General features: G+C 35.6%; 1 protein-coding gene across 1 annotated transcript in view; it reads left to right on the top strand.

The window, feature by feature from the left end:
- The window catches only part of CNTNAP2 (contactin associated protein 2), a gene marked incomplete at both ends in the record, with an annotated part of 1,160,915 nt that overhangs the window by 493,115 nt on the left and 651,081 nt on the right, over positions 1 to 16,719 (top strand). The window contains one exon of the mRNA XM_082479539.1: positions 14,766 to 14,913. Within this exon, the coding sequence (XP_082335665.1) occupies positions 14,766 to 14,913 (148 nt within the window). The remainder of the gene's footprint in view (positions 1 to 14,765; positions 14,914 to 16,719) is intronic.

Raw genomic sequence — 16,719 nt, 5'->3', positions numbered from 1 at the left:
AAAGTAAGGTTTCCTCAAGTGCTGTAATTCCAGTAAGGACATCAGTACTTGAGATGTACAATGTAAAGCTGTTATAAAGCCCAGCGTAATCATCTCCTTCTCAAGATAGCTTGCAAAAAAATAAATTCAATAGTGTCTATAAACAAGTTCTTTTATTTTTCACTCTCTACATCTCTTAGGGATGGGGAATGTTCATTTTGCATACATCAATGCAAGTGCAATTCAACTTAGTACTGACATACAGTCTAATTGGCTTTAAAATGGAATTTTGGGTTTTGAGTGCTAATTTTCAGGTAATGACTTTCTAATTGATTTTCTTTTTATGAAGGACCATTGATTCATTCCCTTCAATGAAATGCAGTTGGCTTCCCAAGAGAATTTATGAAAAGCTGCTGAAAACAAGGATCTATCACTGCTGCTTTCTTTGCGCCCTGCTGTGCTCTCCATTCTGTCTATATTCTTTTTATTCTTCCCTGAGCAAGCTTAGAATAACAAAGCTAAACAATTGTGTTGTCTATATATATGAGTATGAAATGGGCTCTTTGAAAAAAATGCATCTTTATTCAAAGATGGATTGAATTTTTGTTACATTCTGCCTAAAAACTAGATATTCACCGTGGTCTCTGATGTATTAATATGACAGCTGTTTAACATTTGTACCAGAGTTATTCTAAGCAATAAGTTTGGATGGCACAGAGATTATCTGAACTGATGTTATTTTACAAAAAAAAAAAATGACAATTTTTAAATGGAAGTATGTGCTATTGTGTTATCTTATTGCTTGTATCGAGTTAAGTCACAGCTGAGTTTATATGAAGCACAGCGAAGACTACCTGAATGTTTTCTGTTACAGTACAATATAGTAATCTCAGCTAGATAATAATGCATAATGTGAGTGATAATTGGAAACATTTTAGCGATCTTATTTAAGAAAAGGTTGACCCCTGATGTTTAAGACTGTGACACAGCAAGAGAATGAATTAATCAAAAAATGAATGGAACCCCATGCTGTTATTTTAGTCTCATTTTACACCTCCATCAGGTGGGTGGTGGTGAGGGGAGTAGCTGGTGTCTTTAAAAGAAAGCGTGTACAGATTTTGCAAGCCAGATCGTATTGTCATTTTGCAAGCCGTTCCAGACAAATTACCGGTTTTGATTAATTATCTGATTATTTTGATGTTATGGAAGTATAGCCAGTGTTTTCTCATCCTAGTTTGCCAGGTTCTTGCAAAGGAGAGGTTATCTGTGATAGTTCTTTAATACAGGAAAAAAGGTGTAATAAGATCCAGTGACTGGATGAACAAACCAGACAAAGCCCAAGTATTTTTAACACTGAATATAAGTAACCATTGGAAGAGCTTCCGTAGCAGTGTGATGGATTTGATTTTCCATTACTTTCAGTGTTGAAATCAAGACTGAATGACCTTAGGAATGTTACACGATAGCCCAGACTGAGAACTCATTTCTTGAACTATTCCGTGGGAGTTGGTACTCTGTGTCTACTGAACTCCAGACTAGATTATCGTAATGCTCCCTTCCGGACACAAAAAAAGTCAGTGAGTCTCTGTCATTTGATTTTATTTATCTTTTTTAAGTAAGCAGGGATGTAAAAATAGTGCATGAATTGTTTTTGTTTTTGTTTTTAAAGGATCAGTGCATAAATAATAGCTAATTAATTCTCAGCAAACACTTCTGAGAGTATTATCTCCGTTTTACAGACAGAATGACTTTCAGAGACATTGGGCCGTTAGTCTAAGTTCACATGGTAAATAAGCAACAAAGCAGAACTGCCAACAGTCATTCCTGGCTGCTGTGCTTGTACTATTACAAGTATTTACAGAGCTTTATCAAATGGCTGTAAAGACATTTCCAGCAGGTCCCTCCTGCAATACTATAGAGAAACAGAGTAATGTTATGAAAGCCTCTTCCTACCGAACAACTCCAAATTTGTTCTGAGCACTTGCAAACATGTTTTCAAAATACTCTTCATGACTAAAGCCGGTGATACTAAGAGCATGTGCTGTTACTGGAGAACAGCAACGTTGGTGCGACATAGCTTTGGAAAAAAGAATATGCGAGAAGATTCACTGTGTAGCTACCAACCTTTTCCTCAGTAATTTGGGCCTTTGCATAGGAACAAAACTACACTCCACTTTTTCTGTGCTGCTGCAAATCCTTTCATGAGTGAGTAGATCATGTAGGACAAATATCGGGCTTCAGTAATAAAGATGTTTGTATGTGTGAATTTCCACCTTCTGCTTTTACATGAGTAGTAAAACACATGAGGCTACTCATGGCACAGGTGTTGCTCTATTGACCTTCAACTCCTCCTTTCGATCAGTAGCCATAGAGGCCCTCAGCCCTGCTCAGTGGTAGACTCAAGAGACTACGATGAAGTCTTGCTAAACTCAAAATGTCACTGCCTCCTTGGTCAGGGAACCATGCATGCTGTCTGCCAAAAATAAATAAACCCGAAATACCTGGATCAGATAAAATTGCCCATGCTGCATGAGGAAAAAAAATGACTTACACACAAATAGTGATCAATTGACTATAAATGTTCAATCTCCTAAGATTTATAACACAGCTTAAAATTAAATTTATGAAATTTCTCTTCCAAGCAAATTAGACCATTAAATCACTTTACTATTCATTTTATGAATTGTAAGGAAAAGAAGTAGACAGGTGATCAAAATTTTAAAATCTTTTACTCTTCCAATTGTTTTCAAAATAGATTCCCTTTGCTGATAATTAAACAATGTTTTTGATATATGGAAGTCCCCCTATTTCAGATGCTAACAGGTATTTGAGGGCATTTGACCTAAAAGATGGCTATACAGTCACTTTCAGAATAGTACTTGATGTAAACCTGAATGAAACAAAATTATAGGGAAATTAGAGGCATATTATCTCTGTCAAAGGAACAAACACAACTCCTGAAAGAATACAGTTGGAAAAGAGGTAATGGGATGAAATTGGATTATTTACTTTAGAATAAAAACATAACCTTCTGTAGTCTCCTTTGTTAAGACATTTAACAGTTTACTGAACTCCTAGGGTTTCCAATCAGAGATTACTTCTTATTTAAACTTCTGGTATGCATATCAGGCACTTTCTGCATGAAGGCTAAGTTGCCATTTCACATTGTCAGAATACACTTAAGCAGACACGCAAGTATTCCGCAGTCCTTCCAAAATCTTTTTGTTATTTTTACCTTAGCAGAAAAAAAAAAAAAAAGAGTAAGAAGTTAACGGAAAGAAATCCCTGAAGAAAGAGGTAGCTTGTAACAATTCACATGTTCCTTTGCATATTCCTTTATAAAATATTCTTGTGGATTTTTGGTACCATTTCAAAAGACCAAGTGGTTAAAACTGTCCTTATTTCCCTAGAAAGGCAAACAGCTTTTAGATGCAACTTGAAGGACAGGCAGGCATGTTTGAAGACTGTCACATATTGTAATTCTGACTTTGGGGATTTCTTAGTAATATTGCTTTGATCAGTTTGAAAGAATTATTCAAAGGAGTACTACTCCAGGTATTCTTCCTGAGATGATAGGAATTTTGTGTTTGCTTGCAGTTTTTCTTATGATTTTGGAGTTCTTTTAGACTTGTACTGAGTTTTAGAAAGGAACTATGTTGATGTTTCCAATATTTGTTTTTGAGTTAGATTTGGTCCTGGGCCACAGAGCAAAAGGTTCTAAACCTGTGATCCTCCGTTAAGAAGATCCTGACTTAAGATAGTGATTTTCAGAGTATGGGCTCTGCCTAGGGCAAATAGGGGAAAAGAAAAGGAAAATGGCTAGAGATTTCCTGTATCCTAGTTATTGGTGGTAGCTTCATTAACTGTCGGAAGTGTTGATTTCAGGGTATGCGAAGTGTTTTAGATGAGTTATTTCTATTTTCTTCCTTCTTGACATGTTCAGAGAGAACTACAGATAGAGACAGAAACTGAGACATATTGGTGTTAGAAGGTAATAGTAATAATTTTCCTTCTTCCCCTTTTTTTCTCTAGGCATTGTCTGCTCAATCTTGACTTAATATTATGGCATTTTCTGTTCTTTTCATCAACATCACAACTTGGAAGCATACAAAACCAAACCAAACAAAACCAAATTATATTAGGTGCATACTTTTCAAGTTTCTATAATTTTTAATGCATTTTAAATGTTTTAATATGAGTTAAGGACAGCTGAAGACATGTTTAAAGAAAGATTATTTTGTTGTTTGTTTTGTTTTGTTTGTTCCCATTAAGAAAAGGCCATTTGAATTATGGGGAACTACAAATGCTATTTGCAATTTACTGTAATCCCAGCATTAAAGAGATACCAAAAATATACTTGAAAAACCCCAAATTATTTATTTTTTGTCTTCAAAGTCTGTATATTGTTATTTCAAAATACAATATTAACTTCAAACTTGAAGCAATTAATACACAACAACCAGACTTTATTCCCCATTCTTTTATTCAGCTTGATTTACATTTGTATTCCTGTAACAAACTATTTCTTTTATGGCACATGTTTTGGTTCAGGGTTGTTTCTTGCACACTGATAGTCTAGGCAGAATTGCATTGATCTGAAAAGTAGTCTTTGGACATTTCTGTGATTTCACATAGGAATAAAAACCACTCATAACTGAGAACTGTTTATCCTAAAAATTGACCATCCTGATTTCCTCATCTTTTGAAAGGAAAGAATATGAAAAGAGCAAGTATGGTAATTTTGATTTATAGTTACAAATTGATGTCACAAATGAAGGTTTTCTATCAAGGGCAGAGAACGTTGTTTATATTGATGTATAACCAATTAAGAGCTCAAAAGCTTTCTTTATTTCGTTGCTATGTCCCTACTGAATATAGAATTGTCTAAACAGTATTTAAAATAGGTTTTGCTGTTATACATTTTACTGCAGGGAGTTTCAGAGTCTTATAATCCGATGCACTAAGTGCAAGATGCTTGGAATGACATTGCTGAGGTTGTACCCGCCTCTCAGAAGTGCAGTCGCTAGTAACAGCCTCAACTTCTTGGGCTGCAAAGTTCCGTGTAAGTAACCCAATCGAGTAGTGGAGTTGTGTAGAAGACAGACAGCAAGCTTTGACCAGACTAGCGTAAAAGGAATAAATACTGTTCTGAACATTACTTAAAATCTATTTAAAAGCATCCAAGAGTGTGAAAATTGCTAAATACATCAGTCCTAGAGAGGAAAGAAATGAAGGACCAGGCTGGGCTCCTCTGTGCTTGCCCTTCTTCTCAAGGTGAAAGCTCCTGTTACTGTTGAGCTCCGTAGCCCAGCAGCCAGTGATCAGACAGCTGTTGCTTTTACTATTTCAGTAATGATTGCAATTGTATTTAGTTTGGAAACACATTGTTCCTGTCTCTCTCTCATTCTACAGAAGATGTAGCAAAAGTAATTTTTTTCCATTAATGAATAAAACCTCACAAATCCCTGGGAGAAAAGCAGTTTTTATTCTGTCTGTATAACCATTTCACACTGGTTTGTGCATTCTTTTTCTTTTTACATGAATCAGTCACTAGGCAACTTTTGGAACTAAGTTGTTGATTATATTCTCCATTTTGTAGAATACATTTATATTACACCCAGGAAAATTTATGTTTTACTGTGTAGCCAGTGAAGAGTGGCAAGCTTTTAATTTAGTTCCTATCTCCCACTTTGCTTCATTGACCACAAAAGGCTCAGATTTCTAATTTAGGCACCCATGTGAATACTTGAGTAAGTGCTTAATAAGTATTATTTTATTTTTACAACCCCATAAAACAAATGAATTTTTACTCCCTATTTTCTGCGCAGAACTGAGACAGTGAAAGATTAAGTCAAAACTACCTAATCATTTTGTGTGCCCAGGAAACTATAATAAGAGCCACTGAAAAGTTTTTTTGCAACTTGTTTAACATCACGTGGGAGCTGTCAGAAAGAGAACCCAGCTTCTGGGCTATAGGGCAGACCCTCTATATTACCATCACGGAATACAGTCCGTTCTCATCTGGCAGTCCACAGGCTTGGACAGTACACGTTTCACTTTCTCATACAAATTAAGGAACTATCTTAAAGGTATCAGTCTTACTCATTATGAAACCCCAAGTTATCCCTGGAGTCGGCCTACCCTGTGACCTGAAATGTCTAAGAGTTCAAATCTGTTTAGTTTATTTAAGACTAAGAGCGAGTTAATGATTACTCCTCAATGTGTTAAAAAATTTTTGCTAATGATGCAATTGGTTCATCTTGACAGCAAAGATGTGACAAGGCTGGAAGGTTGTATTTTCAACAAATTCAATCTAGGTATAAATCAAGCTCATCTGTTTTTTTTGCTAAATGTAGACATGGTTAAAAATGGAAAAAAAAACCCACACCCCAAAAGCTCAAGGTACTGCAACCTCAGTTGTTTAGGGTATCAGGATGGATAATCACCATTATCTCTTTGGGTATTGTATGAATCTCTGGGGAATAAATAGCAAGGAATTATGGAAGTAAATGAATATCATAATGTTATTCAGGAATTCATGAAGACTCTGCAGGCAACGTTACTTCTGACCTTTCAGGGTTGACTTTACTTAGTATTTTTGGTGTATATTTTAGGTTTTAAAAAATTTTAAATTTTTCACCATTTTCTGTCATCCTGAACAAAACCTACATGGCTCAGCACAGGGGTTGAAATCTCCTGTTCATTATGCAGAACTGAAAAGTATTTGCTAACTTTGTGAATATCAGTAGTAGAAGTTCTTCATGTTGTTTGGTGTCCACACCAAAAGGGAATGAAATGTTTGCTAGTGAGCTATTTGGCACATTTCTGGAATATTATTTTCAATTTGAGGATTTGGAGAAGTGTGACTCTGTTGATGCCTTTGCTGTGATGCCTTCTGTGATGTCCCATAAACCAAAACTTAACAGTATCCATATGTTTGTGTCTTCTTGTTCTTGAATCTAAAGGTTAGGGGAATAGGGGGATTAAGTGGCTTTGTGGGAAAAACAAACAAACAAAAACCCCTAGTCTATATATGTGTGCATTCTCAGATGTCCTACCTCAAATATTCATGTAATATAAAGTTAGCAAAGGATTGCTGTTCTGTCCCGGAAAGCAGTCAGTTTTTCTAAAAAAAAATGCACAGATAACTTGGTAAAGTTTCTGTGCGTGACAAGGTATGAACAATTATTATGTAGAAGTATGAGAAAAGCAATTCATTCTTGGGTTTGGGGTATATTAGCAGGGTGGAGAGGTAGTTCTTTCTTTGATTTGGATTTTAGCTTTAGGATTTTAGGCTTCATTACTCAAAGTAAATTAGACAGATAATATTCTAAAACAGTGATGAAGGAGAAAAGAGCATTTCACTTGCATCTAGTTCATATTAATCAAGTTCTGGAAACAGTGGCTGTGCTGGTGTGGGATTTTGTGGTTTTGGTTTGTTTGTTTGTGTGTGGGAGTTTTGTCTGTTGTTTTTTTAAAGAAAAACTACAAGCATCAATACACCAAGTTAATACTCAGTGACAGATTTGAATATGAAACTCATATTTGTAATTTTTATTTTGAGTATCTGAAATTATATCCAAGGTATCATACCTTGCTTTATGATTCCCGCAATTCTCTGTCTTCAAGTTTTAAAAACATTTTGAGGAATCAGTGTACAAAACTGAAACCCGTAGGAGTAATCTGTGAACAGAAAATGGAATTATCCCTTATACAATAAAAACCTAAATGTTCCTGTAAATGACATGAAGTTCTTTTTAAGTATAGCAATGGTTAAGCAGGCTATAAAATGTTAGCATAATTTGTTATAAAAACCAATAATGTTATGTTGCTGAATCATTTAGTTTTGTTTGGAGATGTGAAAGGGTAAAAGGCAGCAAATACAGCTTTTGGTATTATTCTTTGAAGGTAGTGATAATTGAATGATATTATACATCTAATTATATGTGGTTATATGTGGTTAGAATATGTCTTTAGAATGCAAAGACAGAATTTGAACCTGAAAGTAAGCCCCTAGGAATCAGTAGAGAATTTCACAGAATCACAGAATCACAGAATTATCAGAGTTGGAAGGGACCTCTAGAGATCATCTAGTCCAACTCTCCTGCTAAAGCAGGATTGCCCAGAGCACATTACTCAGGACTGCATCCAGGCGGGTCTTGAAAATCTCCAGGGAAGGGGACTCCACAACCTCCCTGGGCAGCCTGTGCCAGTGCTCTGTCACCCTCACCGTAAAGAACTGTTTCCGTGTATTTGAACGGAACTTCCTGTGTTCTAACTTGTGCCCATTATCCCCCGTCCTGTCACTTGGAACCAATGAAAAGAGCCTGGCTCCATCCTCCTTCAACCCACCCTTTACATACTTGTATGCCATAATAAGGTCTCCCCTCAGCCGTCTCTTCTCCAGGCTAAAGAGTCCCAGCTCTCTCAGCCTTTCCTCATAAGGGAGATGCTCCAAGCCCTTAATCATCTTAGTTGCCCTTCGCTGGACTCGCTCCAGCAGTTCCCTGTCCCTCTTGAACTGGGAAGCCCAAAACTGGACACAGTATTCCAGTTGTGGCCTCACCAGTGCCGAGTAGAGGGGGAGAATGACCTCCCTCGACCTACTGGCCACACTCTTCCCTATGCAGCCCAGGATTCCATTGGCCTTTTTGGCCTTTTTGGCGACAAGGGCACATTGCTGGGCCATGGATAATTTACTGTCTACAGTAAATTTAAGGGATTAATGTGATCAGAATTAAGGGTCTGTTTAAAAAATGCTAGGAAATACTTCGAGCATAAAAAAGATGTGTATTCAGTTACATTAAAAGCCTGTTACTAGACGTTCCTTGCTTTGAGTATGTGAGTAGTTTTTAAGAAATCAGTGGTACTACACTCAACATAGGTAACTTGCTTCACAGAGATGTGTGGCTGAGGGAAGGATGTGTATAACTCTACTGAAATTGGGAATTTACTGATATCACTGATAGTAGAATCAAGTATGTGTGAGCAGCACTATAATGTTTACTTTATCCACATGTTGTTAATCCCGAGCTCTTCGGAGCTCTGATTGTTTTATAACTGTGAGTCTCAAAGATGAGATTCAGCACCTGTTGAAGGTTTCATTTGAGGGTTTCATCATATGTGTTAAGGGGAATGCTATAGCTTTTAATTGCATTCAGATACTGTTTTTCTATTTAGTTCCATTAGTGTGTGAAGTGATTATGAAGGATTCTACAGAAATGTAGTTTTGCCATGAACATGTTTGATTTGGGTTTTTTTTTGTTTTTAAGGAAAGAGTAGAGTATGTAAGCTTCAGTGATTGTGCTGTTCAGTAGAAAGGATTAAGAAATGGTTCTTCAGGTGAAAGATTAACACTTCTTATTACCTATTCTTACTCCACCCAGCACTAGGACATGAAAATACAGGAACATGTCAAAACTGAGCTAAAATTGACCAAACCTGAATTTGTTGCTTTCTGCCACACTCAATTTTTTTTTCTATTTGCTATTTTTCTTTTCTTCTGCAACCGGTTTTCCTACCAGCTTTTGTTTCTTCCTCTTCCCCCACCCCCTTCCTCCTTGAGGTTAATCTCATAACATTTTCCTTTACCCAGTACTTTTATTTCAGTTTACATCATATATTTGGGCTGGTTTTTCATAGGTACCCAGCAGAAAAATATTTCAGCAGCAATGAGGTACTTAGAGCTTGATTCATTTTTCTCATGAAGTTAATCCATCTGCTATGGATTTCAGTCAGCTTGTGCAGAACCAGTACATGATGTGAGTTTTCCAGGGCCCTCTGCTATGCCGAACATCCTTCCACAGCACTGCTGGCTGAGAGCTCCCAGCACCCAGCCTGCCCTGCTCTTCTCCATGGTGCAAAGTCTTGAGAACTCAAGTGAAGAACAAAGTTTTCCAGTTTTTCTTTGCTGTACAGGCAGAGGTCTGACAGCCATAACCAAAGCTATCAACCTCTCAAGTTTGTAATCCTTCTATTTTTTTTTTTTTTAAATCTTTGTTTTAGAATTTGGGGATTTTCTATAAAATAAAAATTTAAAGGTTTAGCCAGCTCCATGCTTAATTCACCTTGGAATCCTCAAAGAAAACCCAGTTATGTTTCCCACAGATATCTTTTATCTGTCTGTGGATGTTTCCATATTTTATAATACCACACTTTTATTAATGTGGCTTTTATATGCAAATCCTGTTTCTGATTTTGAGAGCCATTTATAGACCTATAACTCCATGGAATATAGACTCTGTAGTATTTTCAGTATTGCTGTGTCAAAATACAGCTAGAAGCCTAGATTTTTTTCATAAATTCAGACCCATAAATTATTCCCTCCTTTGCTTAAAATGCCAATAGCAAAATATAAATGTCGAGAAGTATATAGGTAAGTATATAATTAAAGTAATGAAAAAAAAATTACTAGTAATTAAAGAAAGTTATGAAAAAAAAATAGGTCTTCCTTTTTTAACTGGAAAAGAAATGTCATCCTACTGTTCCATGCACTGCCCTATTTTTATATCAGGAGCATACATTGAAGTGATTTTAATACTTGTCTCTGAATAAATCATAGAATCATAGAATCATAGAATTAGTGAGGTTGGAAGGGACCTTTAAGATCATCAAGTCCAACCATTAACCTACCCTGATAAAAACACCACCACTTCTAAACCATGTCCCTAAGCACCTCATCTACTCTTTTCTTAAACACCTCCAGGGATGGTGAATCCACCACCTCTCTGGGCAGCCTATTCCAATGTTTAATAACCCTTTCAGTGAAAAAATGCTTCCTAATATCCAATCTAAACCTGCCCTGACATAACTTGAACCCGTTTCCTCTTGTCCTATCACTCGTCACCAAATCATTCAATTTGGATGGAGAATTCTTCACCTGAATTAAATCAGGTGAAGAATTAGTTCTCCCCTTAAGCAAGTTAGGTTTTCTGGTATACATGTGATGATTTTGGGGGGTGAATTGCAGTTATTTTTCTCTGCTTCACTTAGAATTGAAAGATTGCATACATCTTTTTCTTCATTTGGTTGAGTGTCTGACCAATGTTCTTTCATTCTTATCCCCTTTGATTAAAATATGAAAACCTCCACTTTTGTTCACTTAATAACATTTCATTCAGTCTCAAACCTCCTTCCTTCAGAGATAGATTTTTAATGCTGAGAATTTCTTTTTAATCCTTTATTCTAAAAGGTGATCAAAGCATTTTCCCAAAATGAGATTTTGTAATGCACTTGCTGTATCCATGAAGTTGAGTACTGAATGGTATTGCGAAACTGTCCTTTTGCAGGAAACTAAACCCATTTTTTGTCAGTTTTACTTTAATAATACTGTTAAGCTGTATGTTACTTTACTACTGTGCTTTACTACAATACTATGATGAAATTATAACTTAACTTTAACATTTATAATTATTGATTAGAATATCATTGTACTGTAAATATAGGAAACAAAGTTGAGCCTGAATCTTAACTTTCCCTAACTTTTCTTCCAAATTTTCCAAAACCTTGCCTTTATTTCTTGCAGATTTTTTGTTTATGCAAAGAAAATTATACTGAATGTTTCTACAGTGTCTTTATGTACAGTAGTGTGGCTGAAGCGTATTGATAAGGCCAAAGTGAATTTCAAAGATCGTACAGCTTCTTTTTGCTGCTGCTTTTGATAAAGAAACCTCCTGTGCCAAAAGCTTTTTTTTTTTTTTTAAGCTTAATTAGTTGGCCTATTAAAGTGTATTATCTGTCCTATAAACCTGCCCTTGTAATTTTGGAAAAATATTTGGAGCTGAACAAATTTTAGTCTTAAGGAAGCCAGTAGAAAAACTCTTAGTTCCACATATGTTCCAAAACAGTGTTTAGGAAAGATTTGGGGGCATATTTTCCTACCTTTCTTCATTCTTATTACTTTGCTGTCCCATGGAGCACTGCCTTTGAGAAGAATGGTTGTAACTCACAACACTCCCAATCTTTTCATTGCAATATGAGCAGAAACATAAAGCAGTTTACACAATTTGGTATCCAATAGAAGAAGAGAAATGACTTGTAGACAGTTTTTGGAGCTGGACTGGTGAGAGTGCTACCTGTTTTATAAAAAAGTGAGTCATTTTGGTCATTTTCTCAGTTTGGGTTAAATAAAAACCACATTACCCATGAAAAGCACACAACTGGCAGTAATACTTAAGTGAGTTCATGAGATAATAGTCTGAAAAACTTGTTTAATTTATACAGGCATTTCCACCTCTTACTGAAAAATACTTTTGTAAGGGAGTTTCTTATTGTACATTTCTTTTTTTTTGTTTTTTTTCCCAGAGATTCACTCCCTATTAGAGGTGTGGGTCTAAATTATGCTTCTAAATTTTATTAAACTGTTTATTAACCTTAGCAAACATATGGCTTTGAAAATTGTATAAACTTAATTTTTAATGAGAACCTGCTTTTCTGAGTCCGTGTACAATTTTCAGTCAGGACAGGAGATTTTACAGCTATAGTACATAATTCACAAGTTCCTTTAAATTGATTTTTCACCCTTGCAAGGATTTTGGCCTGGTGTTTGCTATCCACAGAGCGTGTATTACTGTACCACATTTATCTAAATGAAGGCTGTATTTAAAAGGTATTGTTCTGCTGGAGACTAAATGGAATGTATTTTAATAATCGGGGAGACTAATGACAGACTGCCCTATTCTGTATTGACTGTGTTTATGCATTCAGCAGGTGCTACTGGATCATATACAAATAGAAACCCTCAAAATATTAAACTCCTTCTGGTATTGGCCCTAAGTCTTTCTGACAAAAGACTGGTAAAGCACAAGTTAGGGCACAAAGTTTGGAGAGCTACAGAAGATCATTCTGATTTTGATAATCGTTTTTCATCAGTCATTTCATCAAATTATATAGAAAATATCATGCCCTCCTGTATTCAGCTTCCTTTGCCCCTAATATTTCTAGCAAATTAAACAAACAAACAAACAAACAAAACCCAAAACAAAACAAGTAAAAACGCAGTAAAACCCTACATTAAGAGAGTTTTCATAAGATTATGCTGAGCATCACAAAATTAAGACGTGCCCAAACAGAAATTCATCTTGAAATATGGAGCACTACCTTGCATGCTCGCTAAAATACATATTTTTAAAGGATCAAATTCTTTATTCTCTCCAGGAAGTTCTGTGATTCTTAGAACAGACTAAGAGAATAGACAGTTGTTCAATAGGATTTTTTTTGTCTTTAGTGTATGATTTCCTTTGATGTTTATTGTCTTCTGTTCAGGTCAGAAGACAGAACTGTTAATTTCCTTATAAACCCTTACCAGTCAAATATGTAAGTGCTTCATAGACATTAATTGAAGTATCTTACAAGTTCAGCTATGAAGCGAGGAGTGCCATCATCATCATTTAGCACATTAAGCTGCAGTACAAAAAAAAATAAGGTGAATGTAACCATTAATACACGTCATAATTTTTGGAGTCTGCCAAGGAAGGGATTCTGTGGATCTTCATTACATTTACTACCACCTAGATCTACTGTGCACTGCAGAAAATAATTATTCATCTAAGATGTCCTTTTGAAATAAGTAGTATCTGGGCATGTAATTATGTATTGCTATTTTTATTATGTATGCAAAAGGCCAACTTAAATTTTGGCTCTTTCAAATTTTTTGATGACTATTTTGCAGTAGTACTACTTACAGCCAAACCATTTCTTTCTTTCTGTGTCATTCCACTGTGTATTTATTATAGGGCTTTGTATGGATTTATTCAGATGGCAACTGTGTAGATACTGCTACTGTTTGCTTTTTGTTGTTTTTTTTTTTCTATGTAGTAAAAATGTCTTTTTTATAAGGATGCACAGAAATTTCTTAGTTTCCTAGGGTCTCTAGTAATGGCTCATCTTTTCTCTGTTCATTTATGACTATTATGTTCACTGTTACAAGACACATTTTTATTGAACATTACCTATGAAAAGGTGTGAAAATTCCTCTGAAAACATCAAGAATGACTAAATCATAATCTTTAACATCTGCCCTCAGTGAATGCATGGGTTGTCCATAAAATGACAAGGCAAAAAACCCTTCTATTATGTTAGCTAATGAGTATTGTTTACTTTAAGGCTTGATGCTATGAAATATTTTACCAGTAGGTACAAACCAAGTGCTATTCATGGCTTTTCCAAACTCCCTTGAGAGGTCTTGTGTCCTTTCCTGACCTCCAAAGTTTTATTAACCAAAAGTAGGCTGTGCTGTGCATGACAGCTATGGTTTGGAAAGAAACTGGACGCTCACTTTCCAGCAGGTAATCCATCAAAAGGAAGATGTTTAAATTCTTAGAAATTTGATAAATTGAAAGAGTCCCTGTGTATTGTGGGAAGCAAGTTATTTCAGTCTTCATATTTATAGGAAAATGACTGGTGTGTGTAATCTTGCTGATAGAGGATGGGTATCTTTCCCAGAACAACCACTCTGGGTTGGACGCTTTTATTAACACATTAATAACTAAGTAACAGATTAGTGATGAAACTTGGATTACTTTCTCACCTAGCAGCAGCTGTTCCATGATTTCAATTTATCTGTTGTGGACAAAGAGGTCTCAATGCTACTGTTCTGGTATTCTTGTGAAACTTTGTAAATCAACTATTCGTTTGGTCACTATCACAGAAGCATTTAAACCAAACTTCATTGTAACCTGGACACTCAGAGGATTTCACTGCCTGATGTTTTCCTTCAGAACAGAGCTTTTATAGCATGTAAGATAGTTGTAATACAATAATTTTATTTTTCTTCTTCTTTCCCTTAGGCATTTCCTGGAAATACAAACTCTGATAGTGTGGTCCGGCATGATTTACAACATCCAGTTATTGCTCGCTATGTACGGATAGTTCCTTTGGACTGGAATGGAGAGGGCCAAATTGGGTTAAGAATTGAAGTTTACGGCTGCTCCTATTGTAAGTTTTTCCATGATTGCCCCCCCACCTCCCCTAAAGAATCTGTCTTTGGATCTCAGATTAAATCTGAATCTCAAGTGCTTTTTGCTTAGATAGATTAAGATGTTCCAGGATCGCTCGTTATATTGCCCAGGGCTTCATGAAATATTTATTGTAACCCTAACTCTGAGTTTTTATTTTGTTCTTCTCTGGAAGATGCAACATCGGAATTCATGATAGTGCTTTGAAGTTGCTCCTTTTGATCTTCATGGCTTCTTCTGTAAATGACTGACTATTATATAAGCTTGAACAGGAAAGTTGAGGAAAAGATAGTATTCAGGCAAATATCATATTGGATCTTGAGGGGAACAACTGGGAAACAGGATATAATTCATTACCTGGTGCTAGAGATAAAATTAAAGCAAATCAATAAGAATTCTATCAAAGTTGCTCAGATTGTCTGAATATGTGACATGTTTTTCAGAGGTTTTTCCTTTAGTATTTGAATATGACTTTAGAATTTCTTTTGAAATCCAGATGAGCAATAGTACAAACGCTTTTGAATTTAAGAGCAGAACTGATTATGTTTTAAGAAAAGCAAGGGTAGTTTCTAAATGCCTGCCCTTGAATTCAATCCAGCCAGTGCTTAAAGAAAGTCTACAAACCTGCAGAAAATGAAATGTCCAATGTCCTATTTCTAAGTATGTATTTTTACGCAGTACCCTGGCTTTGTTGGGACTTTAGCTGGAAGGAGCTATTTGAGATTTGTCTTTCAATAACAAGGTGTTAGAATAAGGTAAGGAGCACCCATCTGGAAGTCTCGTCCATTGACTTCACTGGGTGACTTAAGGCGTATGGGAGCCCTTTGCCATCCTAACTAGCAAAAAGGAAAAACACCTTCTGATTTCAGTAGTTATTTGGATTTGGATAGGTAGTTAAAAGGCTATCTACTTTCATTTAGCACCAAGAAAAAACATGAAGAATTGAGTTTTGGTATTATTTTTCCTATTTCCATGAAATGAATTAAAGCTTTATTTTAAAAATGTATATTAAACCACAGATAATTTCTCAGCAGCTGCAGTAACTTATTTGAGAAATCAAATCAAACTTGCTGTAGTGTTGGTGCTGCTGTGCTGAGAGCATGCATAGTTGTTAGATAGGTTTGTAGAAAGACAACAGTGTATCTGTTATCTGAGGAACTGTGGGTTATTCTAAAGTTGATTCTTACTCAAAGAGGTACTGAGCTTCTGAAGTTTTAGGTACCACTGTGATTATTCAGTACATGGCTCTTAATAAACAAGTGTTTACTATCATACTGATAAAGTGTTTTATGTGCCATTTTAAGTATATCAAACATTACAGCATAGTTAATTTTGCAGAATGGTAAATACTTGTAAGTCTACCTCCTTACTGGTACATCAAATGCAAATTCAGGTGTTTGATAGAAGAAACCAACATCCAGTTTACTGTGAAATATGACTGCCTTTAACAGAAAAAATGTAGTAGAATCAAACAATAAACCCCATGATATTTGCTGCAATATTTACAGGTAAAAGTAGTATTTTTTTTTTATGAAATGGATAGGCAAAATACTGTAGGTACATGACAGGATGCTTTTAGAGGCTTAAAGAAAATGTGAGAAGAACTCAAACACAACTTGTTGACAAAATTATTTCAGTTATTTGGTGAAAAGTTGCTTGCTTGACAGAATTTTGGAGGAGAATAAAAAGCATCTGCCAAGGAAAAACTGTATGGAACTATGAAAATACTGATAAAATGTGTCTTCACAGAAGGACTAAGGTGGCCAAACGTAACCTTGTAATTCTA

This window comes from Vanellus vanellus (assembly GCF_965231255.1).
Source record: "Vanellus vanellus genome assembly, chromosome: 2".
Classification (NCBI taxonomy): Eukaryota; Metazoa; Chordata; class Aves; order Charadriiformes; family Charadriidae; genus Vanellus; species Vanellus vanellus.
The sequence above is the reverse complement of the archived record's forward strand: the minus strand, read 5'-3'. Positions and strand labels throughout refer to the sequence as shown.